Consider the following 26,098-nt stretch of genomic DNA (forward strand, 5'->3'; position numbering starts at 1 on the left):
AGGCGGTCCCACAAGCTGTTGCAGATATTAGAATTCCCGGTTTCAAAACACATGCTTTCTGTCAACTCCCTGAACTGCAAACAGGTGACTGTCCTTGATCACATTTATTTTTCCCTCATTTACTGCAACGTGATATTTCAAATTAATAGTTAGATGGTAATGATTGTTTCCGTCTTCTATGTTTCCTGTAGTCCTCCTTGGGTATGCATCAAAGCTTCCAAGTTATCACTGGGGCATACCAGTTTTTAGGCCTGTACTTCGATTTTCTCTGCGGTGCCACGTGGGAATCACGTTCCTCCGCTGTGGTCTAGCGTTTGTGCTTACCCCTTCTAATACGCGTGCTCTGCCGGCTGCCTGCAGCCTGCTTCCGTAAACGTGTGTGCACTGTGGCACCCGGAGGCTCGATTTAAAATTTAGGATAAAAACGAAAGTGCAAACAAGCCCTTAATGCACAAAAGCTGTCTCTCTTTCTGGATTATTCCTGCCCGAAATTCCTAGATGTGCAATTATTGGGAGAAAGGATCCACATATAAAAGAAAGAGAGCCCGTAAAGATGTGTGCTTTTCCTGAATCGGCCCTTGTGAAGAAAAGCATTGCTCCCCACAGAGGCAGGCGGTGGATTGAGGGGTTCTAAGGTCCCTTTTTAAGGAGTCCTTGCAGGGCTGTTGGTCAGGCATTGGCTGGCAGTTTAAATCCGCCAGCTGCCCTGCAAGAAGCAGCTGATGCTGTTTGCACCCGTAAAGATTTACCGTCCCAGAAGCCCAGGCAGGGTCAGAGTGCGTCTACGGCAGTGGCTAGCCCCTTTCGTAGCCACAAGGGCGTCTGGCTCCAGCGCGATGGTAGTCAGGTCTGCCCTTGTTGCTGCTGTCAGGTGCCATCGAGCCCGTTCTGAGCTACAGCGACTCGATGTGCAGAGCGAAACCCTGCCGGGTGCTGTGCCAGCCTCACCCTCATTGTGATGCCGCAGCCCGTCATGGCAGACCTTGTGAAACCCGCCTGACTAATTCTTCATCCAAGCAGCAAGCACAGCTCGCAGCCTGTGTGTCCACAAGTCCTCCTGAGAAATCCGTGACAACAGTACGCCTGGAGTGGCACAAACCGAGTGCTGAGGAAGGAGGAGGAGCCCCTCTGTGGTGCATGTCTGAAAGGTTGGCAGTCTGGGCCCATTCAGAGGTGATATGGAAGAAAGGCCTGGCAAACTGTAGTCAGAAACTCAGCCCTTGAAAACTCTAGGAAGCAGAGTTCTCTACAGACACGCCTGGGTCAACAGCAGTTGGAACTGACTTGTTGGCCATGGGTGATTTTTAAAATTTTAACCCCTAGGTAGCAAACCCATGCACAGCATTGGCAGTCTGGGGTGGAAGACAATGGATGGGGATTGGGGGGGGACAAGATGCGCCCCGGCCAATGGGATGTGCCTATCGCCTGCTGTATTCAAGTGGAAACAGAGAAATGGTTTTGCTGATGTTTCCATCCTCAACGTCCCCAGGGAAGGTAGATAATAAATAAGTGACAATAACAGATTGCACACTGTCAGTGCGGGCACTTTTTGGCTCCAGGAGAATTGATTTTTAATAACAGCGCGTATGACATGTGGCGGGAGCTGTCGCTGACACTGGAGTTTTGTGGGCCTCAATAAATCACATCAGCCTGAAGCCTCTGCGGTGGGCCAGCTCACTGGGTGCTGGGGCCAGATACTTCAACTTCCTGGCTGCTGGACTTCTGGCCAGCTACTTCCCTAATCTGGATTTTAATTTTCCCAACCTCAAAATGGGCAGAATCCTCTTAAACACACAGAAAAGGTTCAATGACACACACAATGACAAATCCCACAAAAACATGATGAGGATAATAGTAATGGCCGGAACGGTTCGAGGTGGAGTGGCGGGTCTGGCTTCTCTCTTCTCATTCGAATACCGCTCACAGATTTTTGTCTTGACTAACAACATGGGTTCAAGAAGGAAGAAAAATCAGCTGGCAGTTGGGCATTGGGCGAGAGTTGGGGTGCTGGAGCGCCATTCCTGCTCTTGTGAGTCCTGATATGGGAGGAGTCACAACAACTGCTGCTGCTGTTGCTGCTGAATGGCTTCCAACTCATGGGGATTCCTTGCATGTTGGAGTAGAACTGTGCTCAGTGGCGGAGTTTTCAGAAGCAGCTAACCAGGTCTTTCTTCCAAGGCACATCTGGGTAGATTCAACCCTGCCAACATTTTGGGGAGCAGCCAGTGCATTAACTGCATTACCCAGGGGCCTCTGAATTGTAATAACAGATAAATATATACATATATAGTAAGGTTTTATTGTGCTTTATGTGAAGGCTCAAGTAGCAAACTAGTTTTCTAATCAAGAATTCAAGCACAAATTGGTCTGTGATATTGGCTCAAATCCCTGCAGTGGGTCAGCAGGCCTGTTGCTTCTTCCCTGGGTTCCTGGGTTCCTTTTACCTGGCTTCTCTGTCTGTCCCTTGTCCCCCTCCCCTCCCCCAGCCTTTTTCTCTTCAGTTTTGGGCAAATGTTGTTCTTTGCGTCTCATTGTAGTTGACTGTTCTGAGGAGGACACTCTTCCCAGGGGTGCTTGTTTTATCACCTTACTTTCTATTTGGCTAAAAGGTGGCCCCAGAGAGTCTTCACTTTCAAGGTCGAAGGTTGTACTGACACTAGTTTGGGGGGTTCTGCTGGGCTCTTTTCATCTAGTAATATTTTTGTCTTTAAACTTTGTTCTAGACCATTTGGCTTATTCCAAGGGAAACTTTCCATGGCGATCCTGTTCAGCAGTTGGTACCGCTAGCCAACTAGTGGGCACCAGCTTGTTCTTCTGGTCTCGGGTTAGAGGGGACTGCAGCTCATGTGGTTCATCAGTCCTCTGCTTCCTTGAATCTTCGATTTTCTTCATTCTCCATTGTCTCACTCGTTAAGAGACAATAGTTGCTCCTTAGACGGTGACGCATAATTTTTTAAGACCCCAAATGACAAACAATTGTTATTACCACTGTTGCAGGATTGTGTATCTTACAGCATCCACCGTGCTACTGCTGTTGGGTGCTGTCTATGTACAGAGCCACCCTGTGTACAGTGGACACAACGCCGTTCAAACAATACCATGCTTGAGACCCCTGCTGCAGCCCCTGCATCCATTCGTCTGGATCAGGGCTTTCCTTTCTTCCTTTTGTCTCTGACCCTCTAGTACACCAAGCATGATGTCCTCCTCCAGGGACTGGGCTCTCCTGGTAACACATCCAAAGTGCACGACACGAAGTCTGATGAGCACTCTGGCTGCATTCTTTCCAGCCCAGACTTCTTCCTTTTTGTCTTGCAGTCCACGGTATGTTCAGTATTCTTGGCCAACACCATAATTCAAAGGCACTCTTCTTCGTAGTCTTTCTTATTCAGTGTCCAGCTTCCTCATGCATACGGGGCGATTGAGGATACCAAGGTCAGGCGCACCTTTGTCCTCAAAGTGACATCTTGGTTTTTAACACTTTAATGAGATCTTTTGCAGCAGATTGCCCCACTGCACTGTGTCATTTGATTTCTTGACAGCTACTTCCATGCGTGTGGATCGTGATTCTACACAAATGGATGCTAATTGCTCCTGAGTTGATTCTGACTCCCAGTGATGCTTTCACAGACCGTTGTCCTTCCTTCTTCCGTCCCTCTCTTTATCTTCCTTTACCTCGGTCATGTTGTGCTGACCTCTCCCAGTCTGTAAACTGCCTGTCCCTGAATCACGGAGCCCTGGGGTTGTAGTGGATTCCATGCTGGGCCGCTAACCACAGGGCAGCAGCTTGAACCACCGGCTGCCCCAGGGGAGAAAGAGAAGGCTTTCTACTGGGAAGAGTCACAGTCTCTGAAACCCACCGGGGGAGCTCCACCCTGTCCTGCAGGATTGCTATGAGTCATCATGGACCTGATGGCAGCGAGCTGGCAGAATTAACTCATCTCCTATCCAGTCAGTGATTCTCCCTCTGCGCCCCCTGGTAACCATCCAAAGAATGCTTCTTTCTGCGTGCAAACCTATTCTTGACTTTTAATAATAGAGTTCTCATACAATATTTGTCCTTTTGTGTTTGACTTATTTCACTCAGCACGATGTCCTTCAGATTCCTGCACATTGTGCGCTGTTTGCAATCTCCCCATTGTTCTTCGTCACCGTCTGCGATTCCGTTGCATAGACGCGTCGGTTTCTTTATCCGCTCATCTGCTGATGGACACCGAGGCTGTATCCCTCTTGTTGCCATTGCAACGACTACTGAGACACACATGGGTGCACGCATTTATTTACCTCCCTGCTTTTATTTCTCTCTTCATGTTACCAAAAGCGGGGATTTGGAACCACGTGGTGTTCTATTTTCCAGTCTTTTAAGGAAACATCCCAGTGTTTTCCATCGTGGGTGGATCGTTTTCAGTGCCACCTACTGTACCTAAGAATCCCAATAGCCCCCACAGCCTCCCAGTGTTTGCTGTTCTGTTTGGTTGTTTGCTGTTTAAGATGTACATCAGTGTCATTCTTGCTGGGATGACATGGTATCTCATTCTAGCTTTCATTTGCATCTTTCTGATGCCTCATTGTCATGAGCATCTTTTTGTGTGTTCGCCAGCTGCCTGCTGGTTTTCTTTAATAAAGTGTTTGTTCAGTTCCTGGGCCCATTTTTAAATCGGACGATTTGCCTTTTTGTTGTGGAGGTGTTGCCACTGTTGATAGATTTTAGAGATCAGACGCTTGCCATAGCCATCGGGGCCCTACCTCCTTCCCACCTAGGAGCTCATTTCACTCTTTCTGTGGAGTCTTCCGGAGAGCACAGGTGTTCTGTGTTTGGTGACCTAAGTTACCTTCTTTGGCCCACATATTTTTAGCTATGTTTGGCAGATTAGTTATGTTGCATGTTAACACCTTAGCATTGTCCCTTGTTTTTTTTCTTGTATAATCTTAATAGTTTTAGGATTAATATTAAGTCTTTGATCTATTTTGAGTTAGTTTTGTGCACGGTGTGAGGTATGGATCTTGTTTAATTTTTCTGGAAATACCCAGTACCGCCAACAGCATTTATTAAAGAGACTTTCCTTTCCCATTTGAAGGACCTTGACCCTTCGCTGAAGATCAGCCCTCCATACATGGATGGATTTACTTCTGGGTTCACATTTCTGCTTCCGTGGGGCATGTGTCTGTCATGGCTGTGGAGTAGGTCCTGAGACTGGGGAGCGTGAAGCTTCCCCACCTTGTACCATTTTTACAGAAAGGCTTTGCTTATTGAGTCTTTACTTTCCAGATAAAGCTGGCAACTAGCTTCTCCATCTCATTGAAGAATGTTGCTGGGGTCTGGACCAGGTGCACACACTATCTTTAGATGGTTTGGAGTATCATTGACATTTTTTTTCACAATGTTAAGTGCTCCTATTCCAGTGAATGTGTAATTGAGTGTTTACAGTGCACCAGAGCATGCTCCAAGAGCCAAATGCAGAGTACTGCAGTTAGTCTTTGCAAGACTCTGTGAGGGCAATTGCCACGATTGTCTGATCTCATGGATGGGAAGGCTCCCACAGCTGGGAAGGGGCAGAGTCTAGCCTGGAAAGCAGGTGCCCCCCACCCCGCAATCATAGCTTCTTAGCTTTTACTTGGAGCTCATCCACCTCAGTCAACCCCACTCCGAGGCCATGCAGGAAAGGCCAGGAGGAGGGCTGTGTGGGGGCTGCAGATTGTGAACCTCAACAGTCCCCCATAGCTGCCCCCACCCCCACTGCCCCACCCCCATGGCCACCCAACCCCGACTGCCTCACCCCCATGGCTGCCATGCATGAATGTGCAGGGGATCCTGGTATGGCCTTGCCTCTCCAGTTTCTAAAAGAATGTGTAAATTAGGCTTTTGAATATGAGAAACCTCCTGATGGTTAAATATTGACAAATTATTCAGACACTTTTAGGGGGGCACTGCATGAACCAACTGCAGGATGCCTGTGTGCCAGGAGCTGGGCTGGGTCCGAGGGTCTTCGGTTGGCCCTCTCCATTTCCCTGCAGTGGCTCATAGCACAACCTCACCCGGAGCCAGAGGGCCAAGCACACACATCGTGATCATCCAAAGAGGTGCTCAGGGTCATACTCGGGCTGGCTCCCAGCATGTGGACTGTGACAATGTGTCCTCAAGCTCCCAAAGGAGGCTTTATGGAACCCGTTCCCGGGATGGGGGTAAGGTGGGGGTGGTGAAGCAGTCTGGTCAAGGCTCTACAAGCGGCTATGGGTTGGATGTCAGGCCTGGTCGGTCGGCTCTCACTCTTAGTCCCTCTACCCCTTTGAAGAAAAAATGGTGTGGGCAGGGAACTGTGAGGCTGTGGGGCTGTGGAGAGGCTGGGCTTGGAAGCCAGGAGCCTGGGGAGTGCTCACTGACATTCTGATGCTACCCAGGAAAGCGTAAGCAGGTTCCCAGGGCTCTGGGTGACTCACAGCACACGGAGAGAACGCAGCCCGTTGAAGGCGTGCATGGGGATGCACCTCAGCCGGTTGTAACTCAGGATCCTGTGGGAAAGGAGACAGTGCTCTGTGCTCTGTGGGAGCCCGGACCCTCCCTCAGCTACTCACGATAGCCCAGCAAATGGGTTTCGATCATTCCAGTTTTAACATCCTGTTCGTCAAGGGTGGGAATCCTTCCCACCACCCCAGCAAGCCCCCTGGTACCCTTTCCCCAGCATTTTCCCACGTCCCTCTGTAGGCTTCTCCACCACTTCCCTTTATTGTTAAACCACCTGTGCTCATGACGTGCAAACCCACTGGAAAGACATGTGTCTGGGTGAAATATAATTATGCAGGGAAAGCCTCCACTGGGAAGGAAAACTCACAAATGACAGAGGGCACTCCATTGAGAGCCTTCTTCAGGACTAATTAGGCTCCAACCTTTCTCTGACTGCCCAGGCAGCAGAGTCCCAGCTGGCTTGATTTCCCCTGCTCATTAAGGTTCACCCTACACAGCCTGTGCTGGAGGGTCAGGAGAGCAGAGAACCTCGGCCTAAGGGGACCAAGGGGGAGGATGGTCCTGGCCATGGACTACCCAGCTCATAGCCACGCTCCCCGTGACGCCTCATTGTACTCACAGAGTGGAGAGATGTGACATGTTACTGAAGGTGTAGTTGGTCAGCACGCCTATACTGTTGTTGCTCAGGTCACTAGGAGAAGCAGAATGGAAGTTCTTGGGTTTACTGTCAGTTCCACTCAAAGGGGTCATGCTCAAGTAGCACATGTTTGTCATCCATCCATCCATCCATCCATCCATCCATCCATCCATCCATCCATCCATCTACTCATTCATCTATCCACCTACTGTCCATCCATCAATCCATGTACCCACCTACCCATTTTCCATTCAACCAACTACTCATTTACTTTTTCATTCACCCATCCATCAGTCCTCTGATCTACCCACTTATCCATCTATGCATTCTTTTATTTTCCCACCTACTCGTTCATCCAACTATCCATTTCATTTTCCATTGAGTACTTAGTCAATCAATCATTCAATGAACTATTTATTCATTTATCCTTTCATTCAGTTAGTCAATCATTCAATTATATGTTTGGACATCTATTTATTCTACCTGCAAAAGATGCCATTAAGAAAGTACTCCTTATTTTAATACCCCTTACCTCTCATCAGTCCCCATGCACTGTCCTTCCACCCTCCCTATCTTTTGGCTTCACTAACTTACTAGGTTTCCTGTGAGGGGAACTGGGTTGCCCAGGGTACAGTCTTCTGCCAAGTATGTTCTCTAGCTTCTGCTCAGGAATAACTACTCAAAGCAGCAGTATTAATGGAGAGGCACACTAGAGTTACTTGGGGAACTTGGTAATAGTCTGAGCTCCGTCCCAGAAAAGAACCAACCCATTGCCTTAGAGTCGATTCTGATATACACACTCTACAGGGTAGACTAGAACTGCCCTGGTTGGCTAGACTAGAACTGCCCTGGTTGGTTAGACTAGAACTGCCCTGGTTGGTTTTCCAGGCTGTACGTTTTTATGGGAGCAAAAAGCCTTCTCTTTCTCCCATGGCATGACTGGTGGGTTTGAACTACTGACCTTATGGTTAGTACCTTTCACCCTCCAACATTCAGCATTAATTGACCTGGGGGAGACCTGAGCATCAGTATTTTTCAAAATAGCTGTTCAGGTGATTGTTACAGCCATGGATTAGAGAAGAGGTCCTACCTTGGAGCAATGTTGTCCTCCAAGGGCCATTCTGTCATGTCTGTGGCCATTACCCGGTGGGGGTGCTCTATGGGCATCTATTCAGTGGGCAGAGGCAAAGTGCTGCCGAATATTACACAATGCACAGGATTACCTGGCCCCAAGTGTCACCTGTGCTGCTGTTAAGACATTCTGATCTAGAGGTTTGGTTCAGAGATAGCTTGCAAGCCAGGCCAATGAAGGGACAAGTGGCTGTCACCTTCCCTCAGTGGCCCCCAATTTCCCCAAGGGTGACACGGGCTCATCCTGAAAGATCGTACCTCTTGTGAGCTGGTCCCTGTCAGGAACATCTTTCCATTATCATTTGCCTAAAGATTGATTTTGCATCCTTATGGGTCCTACCTTGGTCCGGCAGTGAGGCTTCTTGGCCCCACCTGTACCCAGCAGCCCGGCTCCTCCTATGGAGGTTTACCTGGGAAGATTGAGGCCAGTAGCAGCTCTGGACAGAAGGAATCTCAGTTTTAACCATCTACTTAGCGTGCTCTCTGGGGAACTACCCAAATTCACTGCCACCGAGTCGCTGCGAACTCAGCAATGCCATCGGACAGGGGAGAATGGCTCCTGTGTGTTCCTAAGACTGTCACTCGGTATAGGAGTAGGAAGCTTCCTCTTTCTCCGGAGGAGTATCTGGTGGTTTTGAACTGCTGACCTAGCAGTTAGCAGCACAAGGTATGAGCCACCTCACCACCAGGACTCCTCCCTGGAGAACCAGAAGAGGAGTGGGGAGGGGAGGGCAGAAATACCCATTTTTGCTGTTGGCTAGCTCACACCTTGCCAGACCATGCAGCCACGGGAAGTCAGTTGGCCCAGAAGCTCAGAGGCTGGCCCACCTTCCCCAAAGCCAAGAGGGAAGGTCACACAAAGAAGGGGCCAGTGATACCAGGCTTCTGGCCAGTTTGGATTGGTGGTATTTCTAGGTGGGACCTGGATGTCAGGTGGGGCCCTTCCTCTGCCTGCTCTACCTGGGGAATCAGTGTGGCCGTGGGTGCCTGCCCCCAGCACCATTCTTGCTCTCTGTGGCAGTTTCCCGAGCCGTCCCACCCAGCCCCGGGTCCTTACATCAATGTCAGGTGTCGGAGAGCAGACAGCTCCTTGGGCACGGCCGCCAAGTGGTTTCCTTCCAGGTACCTGAAAGAGAGGTGCAGCGTGACTCTGGGGCAACAGACAGTGCCCACGTCCTCACAAACATCACCTCTGGGTTTTCTGGCTAGCTCGGCTTCCTCTCTCTTAGCCCCTTTGGATTTTTCCTCCAAAGCAACATACTGTTTTTGTCATTTAGTATTTATTTGTGTGGTTAGTGAAGGATGCTCCTTTTTCTCTAGTTGACTAAGATCCACGACACCAGGGCTCCTATTTATAATCGCCTTTGTTGGACCCCCCTGAGGCGGTGTACAAAGCTGGCATGGCGTAGGTACTCAAGACATACTTGTTGAATAAAGCAACCCTTCAGCGAGCTGATTCTGGCACACCCAGCTCCACAGGGTAGAGCAGAATGGCCCTGGTTGGTGTTTCAGGCTGTAACTGTTTATGGGAGTAGAAAGTCCCATCTTTCTCCCCTCACATGACTGGTGGATTTGAACTGCTGACCTTATGATTAGCATCCCAATATGTAAACCACTATACCACCAGGGCATAGTGCCCAGTCCTCACAGTAACTTTGGGTGGTAGGAATTCACAGTTGAGATCGCAGAAGTATAGAGATGTTCAGATACAGATCCAACGTCACACAGTGAGCAAGTAGCTGGGCTAGGGCTTCAACCCAGATCTCTGACTCCAAGGCTCTCCTCTTACCACTAGTCCATGTAGCTCCAAGAGGGCAGGGTGGGAGCTGGGCTAGGAGTGATCTTATCCTACCCAAACCTACTGCCATTCAGTTGATTCTGACTCCTGGAAACCCTACAGGACAAAGTAGAACTGCCTCCCTGCAAGTTTCTGAGACTATACATTTTTACAGAAGCAGACAGCCTGAGCTTGCTTCCTCAGTGGGTTTGTGCCTGCCCTCAGGAAGATGAGCTAAGAGAAGCACATTCCTTTGTTCCGGAACAAACCCTTATGGAAAAGGTCAGTATGCAGATGCCGTATGTACTGATGAACAGGTCAGCACCACTCCTGCTTCCGGAGGTTAACAATCGTGTGTGTGTGTGTGTGTGTGTGTGTGTGTGTGTGTGTATGAGAGAGAGAGAGAGAGAGAGAGAGAGAGAGAGAGAGAGAGAGAGAGAGAGAGAGAGAGAGAGAGAGAAGAGACAGAGCCAGTCAGTACATATAACATATAGGAGGGGGCTTCAAAATAGGTTTGTGGAAAAATTCCTTTATCTTTCCATTCCATTTCCCACCACCTCTTTGAAGCCCCCTCCTACTTCGATGGCCTACACTTTGAAGGACAGGGAGTAGGTACTAGGTGGAGTGTGCCAAGGGGCCACTGCAGTTAGACGTGGCTAAGGAGGAGACATGTCTCCGAGTGGTGCCTGTGGTGAACGTACTGGGTCATTTAATCAAAGGTTTGGGGAATCAATTCCCAACCCCCATGGTGCCTTTCAAGAAAGGCCTGGAGATCTCCTTGCGAAAGGTCAGCCAGTGAACATGAGCTCGTGGGTGAGAAAGGCGCCTGCCCTGAAGACGGTCATTGGCCCCACTTGATCGCACCTGCAGAAAGTGCTGCCTTGGTGACTGTGTGGCTACAGGGTAGAAAAGCCCCAACAGGGCCTGCCCCCCTCGTCCTGCTCTCGCAGGGCTGCCGGGGCTGAGCGGGTCAATGGCGGCTGTGTACTGAAACGTTTGTCTGAGCTGAGCCGAGCAGCATAAAGGATGATCCTGGGACACAGCAGAGGAGGAGGAGGAGGAGGAGGAGGAGGAGGAGGAGGAGGAGGAGGAGGAGGAGGAGGAGGCAGCAGCAGGACAGCCCGGGCTGTACCTTGAATTGTGATGAGACCCTGATGGCAGAGCTTCCTGGGTGTCCTTCTCTGGTGTCCACCCTGTGCCCTCCATGTGTGAGACTGAAGGAGGGTCTCTGCATTCCATGTGGCGCTGGCCCTGGGTGCACCAGGCTGGTGTGTGGTGGGCAGTGCAGGCGTGCTCTGGGCTCCTGGCTCTCTCAGTGGGCTGGGGAGGCTGGGGGGTGGCTTTGGGGGCTCTGGTGGGCAGGGGCACGGTGTCTGATGGGATGGCGTGGTCTGAGAGGAAGCATAGAGGTGCATGCTGGATGAGTGAGCGGGGTGGTGGGGAAGCGCTAGACCAGAGAGCATCTCTCCCGGCTGGAGACTAAGGAACCCAAGAAACCCGCGGGGGGCCGGATCTGACCTCAGTGGTTGCTCGGCCTCCTGGCCCCCCTCTCTCTCCCTCTCATTTGCTTGCTAGATGACTCAGCAAAGTAGAAGCCTCTGACAAGGGCACCCAGACGCCATCCCCACTGCAGGTATAGAGACAGAGACCCTGGGTCAAGTGCACCGAAGACAGCCTGTACGACAGGCTTGCTGTGTGAGGCAAACTCGCAGGCAACACAATGACGAGGTCAATGAGAGAGCAGTAAAGCCCGACTCGGGAGCATCACCTGAGCCTCTGTGGTGACGACAATCTCAGTCGATCCTTAGGGCCTGGGGAGGAGGAGGCCATGTGGGTGGTAAGTACACCGAGCCTCAGAGCGGCGAGCTGCAGGCACAGGAGCCAGATGTCCGCTCAGGGGCTCATGCAATCAACCCCATGGGACTTTACTTTCTCCCACTTCACGGGAGCCATCTCATCCTGAGAGGTGACACGCACACTCAACCGGAGAACCTATTCTCTCTCTCCTCCCAACACAACGTAAGCTCCCAGAGGGTCTGTTCAGGCTCCTTCTGCAGAGTTTACTGTCCGGTGCACAGCAGGGGGCTCAGGTCCAAGTAGAAGGCACCAATGACTGCTCAGGATGCCCATTGGAACCTGGGTTAAAGGACAGCCCCCTCTGGGGTCCTTAAGGAAGGCTCTGTGCTGGCACAGGTAAGTGTGCCATAAACAACAACAACAACAAGGCCAGTTGCGATGGAGGCACTTCTGACTCACGGCCCCTGCATGTGTGTCAGGGGAGAACTGGGCTCCATTTGGGGCTTCAGTGGTTGAGCTTTTGGCAGTTGATCACCAGTCCTTTCCTCCAGGGCTCTTCCGGGTAGACTCATGCCTCTAACGTTTCAGTTAGCAGCCACGTGCATTCACTGTTTGCTCCACCCTGACACTCCACTCCATCCCTGAAACTCATTGCCATCAAGGTCGATTCCGACTCATAGCAACCCTCCAGGGCAGAGCAGCACTGGCCCTGTGGATTTCGGAGACTGCCACTCTTTATAGGAGTTATAGAAAGCCCCATCTTTCTCCTGTGGAGAAGCTGGTGGGTTTGAACTGCTGATCTTGCAGCTAGAAGCCCAATGCTTAATGCACCAGGCTATGAGGGCTCCTTGGAGACTCCACCGATGCTTGGGTTTACTGATCAGCTGGATGAAGGCATAAGGTACCGCAGGATTCAGCATCCCATCTGAGACAGGGAGGTTCCGGGCACGGGAGGGTGAGTCACACAGCTGCTCAGGGGCCTTGGGCCCAGAGGACCAGTTCCCCTGGGTGCTTGCTTGACTCTGAGGGTGCACCCCTAATTGGAATGGCCACACTCCCTGCTTCAAACCCTCTGTGGTGCTATTTCTCAATCAAGAAAGACCATTGCTCTTGCCCTAATCCTGCCCTGCCTTCTCCTCTGGCTTTGTCCTTCATGTACTCTCCCTTGGTTCCTGGTTCCAACATCACCAGCTTCTACTTCCTAGAACAGGCCCGCTCCTTGGGGGTCCAGGGGTGTGCACAAGCAGGTCCTCTGCCTGACCCCTTCCTTCCTCACCCAGGGCCTGGGTGATGGCTACAGATGGCCCATCTCTGCTCACGCATCCCTTCTCCAGCCCTGCCGGAGCTTCTGGTGCTTTCCTTCACAGCACTGAGCCCTCACTGGCCGTGGGACCGACCACGTGTGGCTTGCTCATGGCAGCCCCTCGGCACACTGCCTGTCACCACCTGTGAGCTGCCCAGCCGCCATGCAGCCAGTTCCCACACATGGTAACCCCATGTGCGTCCAGAGAAGAACTGTGTTTCCCAGGGGTTTCCAAGGCAGTCTTCTCACCAGGCCTTCAGATCGCCAGGGTTTTCCTCTGAGGAACCCACCCCTAGGTGAACTGGAAACCTACAGCTTTTGGATGAGTAGACTCGTTTTAACGTTTGGTGCTTCCGGACTCTGGCAGAAGGTGGGGAGACGCCATCTGCAGGATGGAGTGGGGAAGGCTGCCTGGAGCTGTGCTCGGGAGGCTGGGAGTTGCTCTAAGTGCAGGTGTCCCCTGCGACCAGCCTCCCGCTCAGAAAGTGCAAATCAAAGGTTTCACATCCGAGAGGCACAGGCGCTTGTGGGAGGAAGCTCTCTTTGTAGGCGTTCTTTCATGGAGACTTCCACCCCGGGATTGCCTGCAGCTGCAACCCAGGTGCCCCGAGGGGCCCTTCAGGGTAGTGCCCTCTTCCCCAAGTTGCCCACAGTGAGGGGCAACCCTGGGTGTCGGCTTGCATTTAAACGCCCGGTTTCAGTCCCAGCTCTGGGACCAGGCACATGGCAGTGCACAGAGCTCTCTGGGTGTGGAGGCCCCGCTCCAGATGGGAGCCGGGCGCTGTAGACATGCACCCCACAGAGAACTCTTGGACCTGCAGGACATGGAAGTTGAGGCAGATCAGTCCCAGGAGACTGCTCAGCAGGCAGCAGAGGCTCACAGCCTGGCTCCCCCACCTCACCGCTGCATGACCTTAGACACGCTCTTTGACCTCTCTGAACTGTGTCTTCTCCTCTGGGAAAGGGATCTTATGACAATCACCACCCTGAATGGTGGTTATGCGAACAACAGAGTTTCTCTAGACAGCCCTGGAGTGGTGTACCAGCTGTCCCCCGACAGCCCCCGACCACCATGATGACCTGGGTCTCTGCCATCTCCACTGGGCCAGCGGTGTCCAGTAGGGTCCAGCAGGGTTATCATGGCTGATCTTTGGAAACAGATCACTGGGCCGTTTCCCCCAGTATGCCTGGTCTGGAAACCCCACTGAAACCCGCTTGGCATCCCAGCAAGGCACACGAGGTGCCTCCCCTGACAGACGAGACGGGCTACGGCTGCACAGCTCGGGGTTGACCCCGGGTCTCCCGCATGGAAGGTTCTACCACTGAACTACCCCTGCCACGTGCAACTCAGAGAGACCCCACTTAAAAAAGGAGAACTGCCCCCAAGGATTTTCTCCCACTCGGTCGCTGGGTGGTTTTGAACAGCCAACCTTGTGGCTACAAGTACTCTTCAGTGCCATCAGGACTCCTTCCGGCCAATTGAAACTCTCAGGACACTACACCGAGTCCACATGCCCTTATAAAGATCCTGCAGGACAGAGCAGAACAGCCCCTGGGGGGGTTCTTTACAGAACAGCCTTACCTTCCTCCCACTAAGCAGTGGTTTAGAACTGCTGACCTGCGGTTAGCAGCCCAACTTGTAACCCACTAAAACCACCAGAGCTCATCCACGTCCATTAAAATCTGAATATGCACAGATCACCAAACAAGTAATGCCATAATGATGGAAAGACCCTGAATGACCCTTTGCTTCCCACTGGATCCCGTCACTGTCCTGTCTAATGTTCTTCCCTGACCCTGCATTGCCAGGCCTCCCCAGGGCCTGCAAGCCCACACAAGCCCCTCTCGAGCCTTAGGTGCACACTAGCCTCTTTTTCTTCTATTGGCTTCATCTCACAGCCTTCTCTGCTTCTTTAATGCCAGCCCTTTCCACCCTAGGGCCTTCATAAAACACATTCCTTCAACTCCTTTCTCTCCCCTCATTTCCTGGGAAATGCTGCTCTCCCCCCTCCTTGAAAATGCCTAATTTCCTGGTTAGCATTTTTGTTGTTTCTCCCCCTCCCTCGTCCTACGTTTCTTGAGTCAGGGATCTGATCTGTGGAACTGCACTCCCAGCAACCAGTGCAGCGGATGGCACAGAGTGGGTGAGTGAAGGACTTTCTTGGCTGCTGGCCTGGACTCAGCCTGCCGGCCCGTCCACCAAGGCTGTGAATGCCCAGCAATGCCTCCCAGTGCCCTCTCCTGCTGCCATCTGCCGAGGGCTGCTCTGGGCAGGAGTCTGCACCCGGACTCACAAGGGCTGCAGTGGGAAGAGCCAGCTGCTCTTCAAATATGTGTGTGGCCCTCTCCAGCTGGCTGCAGGCATATCCCTGTCCCTCTGCGCAGGTGTCAGGGTGTCAGCTGCAGAGAGGTGCCCCATGAAGAGCTCTAGGGAGCACCCCCCAGCATGGTGGGGGCGGAGCACAGAAGGCAGCAGCTGACATTGCTGGAGAAGACCCAGCTGTCAGGACAGGTGCAACTGGGACCACTGACAGGTACCTGATGGCATTGCGACCGCGCCCTGGGGTGTGCTGGTTTTCAGTATTAGAGAATGCTATTGAGAAATGTGTAAGATCTATCTAACTCAGAGAGCCATTACATTCCAAGTGACCAATGTGTGTTTCTACAAGAGTACATATCAGTGAAAAGTACTGCTCCTCATGCAAGAGACCCACAGAGTTTCATGTACCTGTGAGTGTCGTCCGGTCCACGCCGACTCTTAGCAAACCCCCCAGGGAGAGCAGGTCTGCCCCAGCAGGGCTGTAAGTCTTCCTGGAAGCAGACTGGAAGATCTTTCTTCTGAGGAGTGGTGGTGGGTTTGAACTGCGGACCTTTCAGTTGGCAGCCATTTGTTAACCACTGTGTCATCAGGGCACCCCATCAAGGCTTGTAACAGAATGTTTCAAGCTCACATGGCTACCCATGACAACTAAACTTTAGGACACTTCCACTTGCCAGCTTTGGGTGTAACCTCAAAGAAGACTGTCCACACTTCAAGGCTACCAAAATATTCCAGCATTTCCCAGCCACGTATCTGTGGAAAGGCAAATCTCCTTCCTTTATTTCAACTCCAACACCTCTCAGGGAAGTGTGACTGTGGAAGCAGATGTGAAAACCCAGCTGTCTTCCACAGAGGCAGGCACTCAAGGGATTTGCCAAGAGGCACACCGTACCACGCGTCACGGCTCCTTTGTTGTTCTCTTTTCACACAAACAAGCTGCCCAAGCATGTAACGGGCATTCAGCAGTATTTTTAAACGGGTTACTAATACATAACTTAGAGATTCCTCAGTTTTTACTTTATGACATAGTGCTTATCAATAGCTAGAACCCATACCAAAGCTGCTGTCACCTTGGGGAAGGCCCTGCACCCCTTACTCTCTAGTTTGTGGTGCTGGGGTACAATATGAAGGGAGTGGCAGCAGGCCCAGCATCCAGTGAGGCTACTTACAGCTCGGTCACGTCCTTGGGGATGCCCTTGGGGAGCATTCGGAGTCCCTTGTTGCTGCATCGCACCACTGTGTCCACGCAGGTGCACTGCTCCGGGCAGCGGGGGCCCAGCTGGCAGCTGCTCTCGTCATTGCCTGTGGAGAGAGCCCCGGAGATGGTGAGCGTGGTGGGAGGCATGCTCCACTAGGGGGAGCAGGTGAGCGAGTCTGGATGCTGGCCTTGGCCAAGCAGCCTTAGTCTAGAAGAAACCTCAAGGAGTGGAGTGGAGACAGAAACTTGTTTCTTCCCTTCCTCTCTCTCCCCTCCCGCAAGTACACAGTCCCTCAAGGGGGGACAGTGTGCTCCAAGCTCCAACGGCCACCTGAACCTTGGCTAATTTGTAAAACCAGCTCATCGGTCCCTTATTTGAACATAGTTGACCATACTTGCTTGAGTTCTACTAACAAAAAAGTTCATTGAGTTTCTGAGGACCTCAGTTCTCCAGATATAGTCAAGGTCGTCAAAAAGTTCATGGAAAACCCCCATGATCTTTAAATGCCATTTTCCCATGAACTTTTTGAAGTCCCCTCACACATGCCCCCTGCCAGTCACAGGACTTTCCAGGAGCTGAAGTCCCATCCCAGTGGTGCAGGCACGAGGGCCGAGTCTCGGGTCTCCCATGTACCGTTGGGTACGTTGTGTGCCGCACAAGGGCACCACATCCAAGGGGCACCAATTCTGCAGTGGACACGGTGGATTCTTATATTGAGCACAACAGTGTTCTCAGAGACGGCAGAAACGTGTCTGTTTTGAACAAAGCCAGCTTTTACTATGATCCGTTTCCCATTGGTGGAGGTAAAACGGCTTCAGAAAGGAGATCTTTCCTTAGTCTGAATGAAGCAGCCATGTGGGCTATGGCGGATCTGCAGAGCCCATGACAGCTCCAGCTGCAGGTTCACGGGCAGCCTGGAACCACATTATCCCAGGGGCCCCTGTCTGAGGCTCCCGGCTTCACCTTTGCCCTCCCGCATTGCCCACGGCTGCCCAGGGCTTCTCCCTCCCTGTGATAGTTAAGGTTTATTGTGCCAACCTGGCTGATAAACACATGTGAAACGAAGTGAAGGACAATTTAATTGAAGGGCAGAGAGATAAATGGCTTGGTGAGCCTCACCTTGTTAGTTCTCTGGTCTCTTGCTCTCTGATGGTTTGGACCAGTATGTGGCATTCTTAGCTAGCTCTTTGCCTCAGCTGGCAAGGCTCACTTCCTGCGAGACATCCCTGAGGAGAAGCCACGTGGACCTACCAAGAAACAACCCTGGGTGCTGGAGAAGCCCTGTGGAGACCCCTGCCAGCACTGAGATGCTTTCCTCCTGCAGTCAGCATCAATGTGTGTGTTTTGAGAGATTGAGGACTTTGTAGATCGGTGTCAGACGTATGGGCTAATGTTAGACTTATGGGCTTGGAGTGGACTGGGTGGGGAGGCTTTCTTAATGTACACTTACCCTTTATATAAAACTCTCTCTTATACGACTGTGAATTTTGTTCCTCCAGTCTCCCAGACTAATCCTCCCCCACCTCGCCCGCCATCTTCTCACCGTCGCAGGTGAAGTCCTGGATGGCCACGTCCTGGATGGGAATCTCTTTGAGGAAGAAAGGCTTCTGGCATCGGGGATTCCCACTGACGACCCGCCTCTTCCTCAGCCACTTGCCAAGCCAGGCCAGGTGACAGTTGCAGTTGAAGGGGTTAGACAGGAGGTTTCTGGAAGGAGAAAGGTTAGCCTCCCTCAGCAGCTGTGTGGGCTGGCCCTGGGATCTGAGTCTGTAACCCTGTTGGGGCCCAGCTCTCCCTCCACGTGGGGTCTGGGGAGGGGGGAGAGGCCCTGGAAGGGAAATGTAGACTATGTCCTACACTCCAATGGCCTCGAGGCCACCGACGGACATGACCTCGGTCTCAGGTCACCCTGCTGTGGGTGTAGTTGCGGCCCCCAGAATGATGTTGAAACTCAACCCCCTGGTACCTGTGAGGTGACTTTAAAGGACAATCGGGCCTTTGGAGAAGTTATCAGTTAACATGAAGTCATATTGGAGGAGGATGAGTCTTAGTGATCTGCGTGTATCACTGGTGTTCTCACGGAAGAAGAGGAGATGAAGTCAGAGGGCATGCAGAGAGGCAGTTACTCTGAATCAGATGGAAGCACTGAACGAGTAATTCATGCAGGTGGGGCGTAAGCGCTCAGGTACATCTAACAGGATCCTAGAACGCAGGAAGGGCAGCTCTGTGACGACGGGGGCACACACTCTATGAGCCATGGGAAGCCAGGGGCTGCTGGGGGCAGCCACTAAGAGCGAGGCGAGAGGCATGGCACAGTCTCCCTCACGACTCTCAGAAGACTCAACCTGGCTGACACGTTGATCCTGGGCTCCCAGTCGCCAGCACTGTGAGCCGATTAACTCTCTTTTTGCAAGACACTCACTTGGTGGCATTTTGTTGGAGTCCTAGAAGACTAAGACACACACTTCTCCTTGTTCACCGAGTCCCCCCGTGAAACTGCCTCCCACCCTTCAGTGGACACTCTTTTCCACTGAGAGCTGTCACACGCGCTGTCCTTCCTGCTTGGGATGTGCTGCTACAGCTTGCCTGGCTCCCTTCATCTTCATCTCAAAGGACACCTCCCCAAAGGTGCCTTCCCTTAGCCTGCATTTGAAGCAGGAACCTCCGGGCTCAGGACCGCAGTCCTGGGAGACACCAAGGTCAACTTGCATAACATAATTCAGAAGGACAATGTCCTACCCCTACTTTGGTAGGCAGCTACCCAGGCAGCCATCTAACATGTAAGTACCGCCCTCTCCCTGTTCAGAGGAAAGAAGAGGGAAAACGTTGAAAGTGCATGCAAACAATTAGCCCAATGGATGAATGGACCCTGAGACCAGCAGTCTCCAGGACTCTGAGACCAGAAGAATTAGCTGGTGCCCAGCTACCACTGTCAACCGCTCTGAAAGGGACCACACTAGAAAGTCCTCAATAGAGTGTATGTGGGAGGTGGGGAACAGATTAAAAAACAATTAAAAACATTCCCAAGCTTACTGGTCAGATAGAAACTGGTAGCACTCCCAGACTATGGCCCTTAGTCAACCTTCAGGTTAAAAACTGAATTCACCGCTATGGCTCAATTTTCTGTCAAACTATAGAGGATTAATAACACCCACGAAGTACTTACTCTTTAGAAGAATCAACTATTAGAGGTCAAAAGAGGAATGGGAACGGGGGAGGGGATGCGTGCTGTGATGGTGCGGGATTGCCATCGAGGGCGTGAGACAACACGTGTGTGATTGTTGAGTGGTCTGCTCTGTAAGCCTTTACAGAACTCACAATAAAGAGTAAAAAAATAATCATAAGAGAATGGAGAAGAAAAATAAACAAATAAAATAGGAAGTTTCATTCCTGTCTTATTCTTTTCCCTCCACACCTTCCTCTGCTCTACAGCATGCACAAGAGTTTGTAACAATTGCGTTCTGTCTCCCACACTGGACTCTCAGTTCCCGAGGACAAGGGTCTCGCAGGTCTGCGCTGTGTGTCCAGGAAGAGGTATTCCTCCACATTTGTTGAAGGAGTGGTGGATTGAGGGAGGGGTGAATAGATGAGAGCAGCGATCCCTTCCGGCACACCTGCTCTGAGCCTGGGTTGGCGCGAAGTACTTTATAAACCCATGACACCACAGCAGCCCTGGGAGGAGGGGGCGTCATGCGCGTTTCACGGGTGGGGAAAGTAAAGCTCCTAGAGGGGACGTGGGAGGGCCGGATGGCCACGGAGAGCCTACAGTGTGATGTGGCAATCAAGAGCTCCAGAGTCAAGATGCTCTTGGGTTGGAAGCCTGGCTCTGACACGCGGTAGCTGTGCCAAGTTGGGCCAGTTCCTTCCCACGGCAGAGCTGGTGCCCCTCCAGCTCTGTGGCTCTGGCTCCTCTTGGCAGCTCAAGGGCCTTCGGAGTCCACCTATGGAGGCTCATGGGAGAGGTCCATGCGAGCCAAATTGGACTGCCCTCATGAGCGCTAGTTCCTGTCCATCATCCCTGTCCTGGGCGCCACTCATTCATCTAGCCCACGCACATATTCCTTCATTAGATGCATGCGGGGTATCGACTACATGCCAGGCAGCAATCTAGGCGTCGAGGCAATGCTGTGGTTGTGTGCTATTGAGTTGATTCCAAACTTGCGGTGACTCTGTAGGATAGAGTGGAGCTTCCGTATAGCGCCCCCTAGGCTGGGATCATGACAGGAGGAGACGGCCGGGTCTCTGCTTCTGCAGAGCCTCGGCGGGGGCAGAACTGCTGCCCTTTTGGTGAGCAGCCAAGCACTAAACAGTGTCCCACCTGACGGTGAACAAACCAGGGTCCCAAGACATTCGTGGAAAAGTGGATTGAAGAGAGAGTAGAATTATTCCATGACCTCTTCGAAGCCCCTTCACATACTCCCATGCTTCTGGAATATATATTCTAGTGGAAGGGAGACTGGCAATGCACTATTGATAATGAATTAGTCAAGTATAGCGTGTATTGGAAAACGACCCGTGCGGTGGTTCTCGGTGGAGCCCATGTCTGGCCCGTGTGTACCTTACGTGTGGTCACCACTTGTCTGTCATTGGAGGCTTGCTGGTTGCTAGGATACTATATAGAGGGGCTACACAGTAGAGCTTCCAGACTAAAGCAGACTAGGAAGAAAGGCCTGGTGATCCACGTCCCAAACACGAATCCGGACCCCCCTCCCTGGTAACTAGCCAAGAACTACAACACGGTCAATACGGAGGGAGAACAGGCAGGGTTGAAAGACCCAGGAGGGAGGCAGAAGAGGGAGGCGTCCTGAGAGGGAGACCAGCATCACAGGGGTGGGAGACCACTTGGGCAAAGACTGAAAGGAGGAGAAGGAAGTCAGAGAAGAGGTGTTCGGCAGGTAGAGATCAGAGCTGGAAACATAGGGAACCCAAGACCGACAACCCCCTCAGGACCAATATTGAGAGAAGCCAAACCAGGAGGGTAAGGGGATGGTGGGGGAGGGGGGGAGGGAAGAACTAATCACAGTGATCTCCCTATAACCCCCTCCCAGGTGGATGGACAACACAAAAGTGGGTGAAGGGAGACATCGGTCAGTGTAAGACATGAAAAAATAATAATTTATAAAATTTCAAGGGTTCATGAGGGAGGGAGGGGGAAAATATGGAACTGATACCAAGGGCTCAAGTAGAAAGAAAATGCTTTGAGAATGATGATGGCAACAAATGTACACATGTGCTTGACACAATGGATGGATGGATGGATTGTGGTAAGAGTTGGACAAGCCCCAATGAAAAGATTTTTAAAAAAGAAAAGAAAAGGTGTTCGGGTGTGGGAACAGCTCGTGCCAGGGTATAAGGTGGGCTGGGAGTGGGCGTGGGTCTGGGGGAGCAGTGAGGAGGCCAGGGCTGCATGCGGAGAGTGAGGGAGGTGGTCACGGGGACTGGATTGTGCAGATGTAACTTTGGCTGAACTCAGTGGGCAGCAATGGAAACATAGGCCCTGCCAAAGAATCTTTGGAGAAGAGCAGGCAGGGCAGGGACCCAGCAGCCAAAGAGAACGGAGTTGCATGGGCAGGATGAGAGCAATCCTGAACGACGGCCAACGAGGCTCTGTCTGTCGTCGGCCATCTGCTGTGCTGAGCGGCCAGGGGCATCTTTTGACAAATGCTGTTTGGTCTCACCCCTGGCCGGTCCCCTCTTGAGCCTTCATCCCGACACCAGGCCAGCTCTCAACCTGACGTTGCTCCTATTGCCATTGCCATTGAGTCAATTCTGACTCCTGACTCTAAACTCAACATGTGGCCACGGTTTCAATTCCAACCTGTGATGCTTGAAGAAAAGGCAGTGGTGCCCCTTTGAGTTTCTGAGGACACAACTCTTTAAAGGGTAGCGGGCTTCACTTTTCCTGTGTAGGGATTGTGTCACCCGCCCCCCACCCCGACCGCCCAAAGGGCTCCCTGCCTGATGCCCAGGGAGCCTGCATTGGGTTTGAGACTGTACAATTTTCAGGAGTGGACAGCCTTGTTTTCTGCCATGCAGCGGGTAGGTTAGAACTGCTGCTCTTGTAGCAGCCCAGCACCTCACCCAGCTCCACTCTGCTCCAACCGCACCACGGGGCCTTGGCACACGCTTTCCTCTCTGAATGACGAGCCCTTCCCAAGAGCCAACTCCCACTCCCCTTCCAGGACCAGCTCCCCAACCAAGTTGGTGTGGGGTTTCACACCACCGTGGGTCCCTCTGTGGCAGGCGCTTCTCTGTTCCCGGAGGCCCGGAGGGAGGGGCAGGTCTGCTCTGCTTGCAGGGGTATCATCTGCCCCAGAGGGAGCCTGATGGATGTTCACTCTAGCAGGGAGCGAGAGGGGGAGGCCTAGAGATGAGATGCCAGGAGCAGGGCAGTGGGCCCCGGAGGACTTACATGGTGGACAGGGAGACGAGCGTGGTGAAGGCTCCGGGGGTGATGGTGGTGATGTGGTTGTCATAGAGGGAGAGCAGCCGCACTGAGCTCAGGCCAGCAAAGGTGTCGTTGCTCACGCAGCTGAGCAGGTTGCTCCGCAGCATCCTGCAGGACAGATGGGGGCATGAGGGTCCCAGGCTCTCTCCCTTCCCACCCATGACAGGAATGCAGGGGCCGAGGTGTTCATGTGGGTAGCAGTGGCTAATTTTTCCAGTTCCAGGCCCAGGCCAGCCACATTGCTCAGGCTAGGCCTGGGAAGCAGGCTCTGGGGCCCCAGCCAGGCTACGTGGAATTGCTCATATGTCCACATTCTTGTCTGTGTGTACTTCTTTTATAGCAGCACCAATGGGTGTGTGTCAATGTGTGCAAAAGTACTGCACAGTTGTTAATGAGTGTGTCAATGTGTGCACATGTAATGAGTGCTTATCTTTTTCTAAGAGGCTGTGGAAGAAGTTCAGCATGTCTGTGTACATGTATGCTCGTATAGGTGTTTACGTGGATACGTGTCTGTATATGTGTCATTTCTGTGCACATGTGTGTGTGTGTGTGCTTTGTGGGAACATGCAGAAGCATTGGTGTGTCCCTGTCAGTGTGGAGCCAGCAGGCTCCATAAAAGAAGGGTGTCGCCAGGCCCGGCCAGCTCCTGGTTCCAGCCCATTGCGGGGCAGAGCCCAGCCCTGGTGGCCCTGCCCTCCTACCTCCCTCAGGGCCTTGGCCTAGGGCTCAGGGCACTCACAGGGTCTTGAGGCCACTGAGGCCACGGAACATGCGTCCGTGCACCATGTCCAGCTGGTTTCCTGTCAGCATCAGCTCCTGCACGCCAGCCGCCCCGTCAAAGGCACCCTCTCGCACTTCCTTGATCTTGTTGTTACTGAGGTTTCTAGACGGAGGGGCAGAACAGGAGAGAGTCAGGGGCAGGACCAGACACAGGGGGTGGGGGGTGGGAAGGGGGGTAGGGTACTCTGGTGCTGCAGCCAGCTGGGGACTCTTAGGGACCCTGGGCAGAGGGCTGGGCGGGGCAGGAGCTCACACAGCTTCACCTTCATGCACAGGGGTGACTAGCTTTGTGGAACAGACACTATGGGATCGGAAGGGCTTTTTGCTTCCCTGTGAGAAATTGGGAAAACATTGCCACTAAGGGAGGTCAGAGAGTATTGCCACCAGGATTCTACTTCACACATGCCCCGACTTAGCCCAAACGAAATGTGTGTAAGCATGTCTCTGTGGCATGGCAATTCTTTGTTTGACTTTTCAAGGCACCCCCAGCGGTTATCTGCAGGGGCTGCACCAGTTTACCCCCCTACCAGAAATGGGTAAGAGCTCTAAGGGTCCCAGCTTTTCTACATGATCGCCCAAACTTGTAATGTTCTAGTTCTTTTTACTCCTCCCAGTAATCATAGTAATCCTAGAGAGAAAGATACTATTTTTGTCTCTACTTGATGAACGAGGAACTAATTTTTGAGCAATTAAGTCATTTGTCCATAGTCAGTCAGCTGAGAGAATAGGGTCTCCAGGCCAGGCTTGTTGGCACATTAACAAATGCCACCCTCCACTTAGCAGCTGTTAAGCGGCCTCTACCCTGCAACCAGTGGTGTCTCTGTGCCTGGGGGAAAGAGGAAGAAAGGAAACTGGAGACGCAGTGGACCCATGAGCGTCCTCCAACCACCGCCTGCACCGCCTGGAGACCAGAAGAAGTCGATTTTGCCCTGACACCTCGGATCAGGGCCACACGACAGTCCCCAAAGGAAGGGGAGACAAAAGCAGAATACAGCGGAAAACCCTAGAGAAGACCAGACTTACTGGTCTGAGAATTATGGGAGCCCCAAGCCAATGGCCCTTAGGCTCCTCAAACCAGGAAGTGAATCTACCCCGGGGGTGGGGTCTGCTCACAGCTAAACCACAGGCCCACATGTGACACACAGCCATGGAGGGAAACAGTTCAGAAGAGTCACCTGTTGGGGTGACTTGTTCTGAGGACCAAGCTCAGAAGTCAGGAAGGGCGGGGAAAGAAGGATGGATGGAAAGGAGGGACTCGGGGAGGAAGCAGGAAGCACAAGGGCCCAGACACTGTGGGAACGGCAGCTCACTTGAGACTGGACAACTGATGGTGTCTGCACACTCTCACCCAACACACACACACACACACACACACGCACACACACACACTCTCTCTCGTTCTCTCTCTCACCCAACACACACACACACACACACTCTCACCCAACACACACACACACACTCTCACCCAACACGCACACACACTCTCACCCAACACGCACACACACTCTCACCCAATACGCACACATACTCTCACCCAACACACACACACACACACACACACACACACTCTCACCCAACACACACTCTCACCCCACACACACACACTCTCACCCCACACACACACACTCACCCAACACACACACTCACCCAACACACACACACACACTCACCCAACACACACACACACACACACACACACTCACCCAACAACACACACACTCTCACCTAACACACACACTTACCCAACACACAAACACACACACTCATCCAACAACACACACACACACTCACCCAACACACACACACACACACACACTCTCACCCCCCCACACACACACTCACCCAACACACACACACTCACCCAACACACACACACACACACACACACACACACACACACACACACACACACTCCCCTTATATTACCACTTGCCGACTTCAAAGCTCAAGGCTGGGGCATGGTGTTTTCTTCTCAAGCCTGAGCTCTCAGAGGAACCCCCTCTCCGATGCCCCTGGGGGCGATCAGGACAGGGAGCAGATCCCGCTGCAGCCTTTAGTGTGAGCTCTGGTTCCCCTGGCACAGGAGAGGTGGGGCAGCAGGCCCAGAGAAGGGCTCTGCTCCCGACAGACAGGTGGGCGTCTCAGGGGGGTGGGGGGAGTGGAGTGTGTGGGACGGGCAGTGGAGCTGCGTTAGCACAGCCAGGATGTGAGGGGTCCTGCTCCCTGACATCTATCTGTTCCTTTGG

The 26,098-nt window shown here is 52.4% G+C and overlaps 1 protein-coding gene across 1 annotated transcript in view; it reads right to left on the reverse strand.

The window, feature by feature from the left end:
* SLIT3 (slit guidance ligand 3) overlaps window positions 1-26,098 on the reverse strand; it is a 705,033-nt gene that overhangs the window by 50,432 nt on the left and 628,503 nt on the right. Inside the window, exons 17-23 of the mRNA XM_075541934.1 lie at window positions 23,812-23,955; window positions 23,037-23,180; window positions 18,168-18,331; window positions 16,595-16,727; window positions 9,286-9,354; window positions 7,080-7,151; window positions 6,436-6,507 (exon numbers count right to left, since the gene is read on the reverse strand). Coding sequence (XP_075398049.1) covers window positions 6,436-6,507; window positions 7,080-7,151; window positions 9,286-9,354; window positions 16,595-16,727; window positions 18,168-18,331; window positions 23,037-23,180; window positions 23,812-23,955 — 798 coding nt within the window. The remainder of the gene's footprint in view (window positions 1-6,435; window positions 6,508-7,079; window positions 7,152-9,285; window positions 9,355-16,594; window positions 16,728-18,167; window positions 18,332-23,036; window positions 23,181-23,811; window positions 23,956-26,098) is intronic.

Source organism: Tenrec ecaudatus, chromosome 2 (genome assembly GCF_050624435.1).
Source record: "Tenrec ecaudatus isolate mTenEca1 chromosome 2, mTenEca1.hap1, whole genome shotgun sequence".
Taxonomy (NCBI): Eukaryota; Metazoa; Chordata; class Mammalia; order Afrosoricida; family Tenrecidae; genus Tenrec; species Tenrec ecaudatus.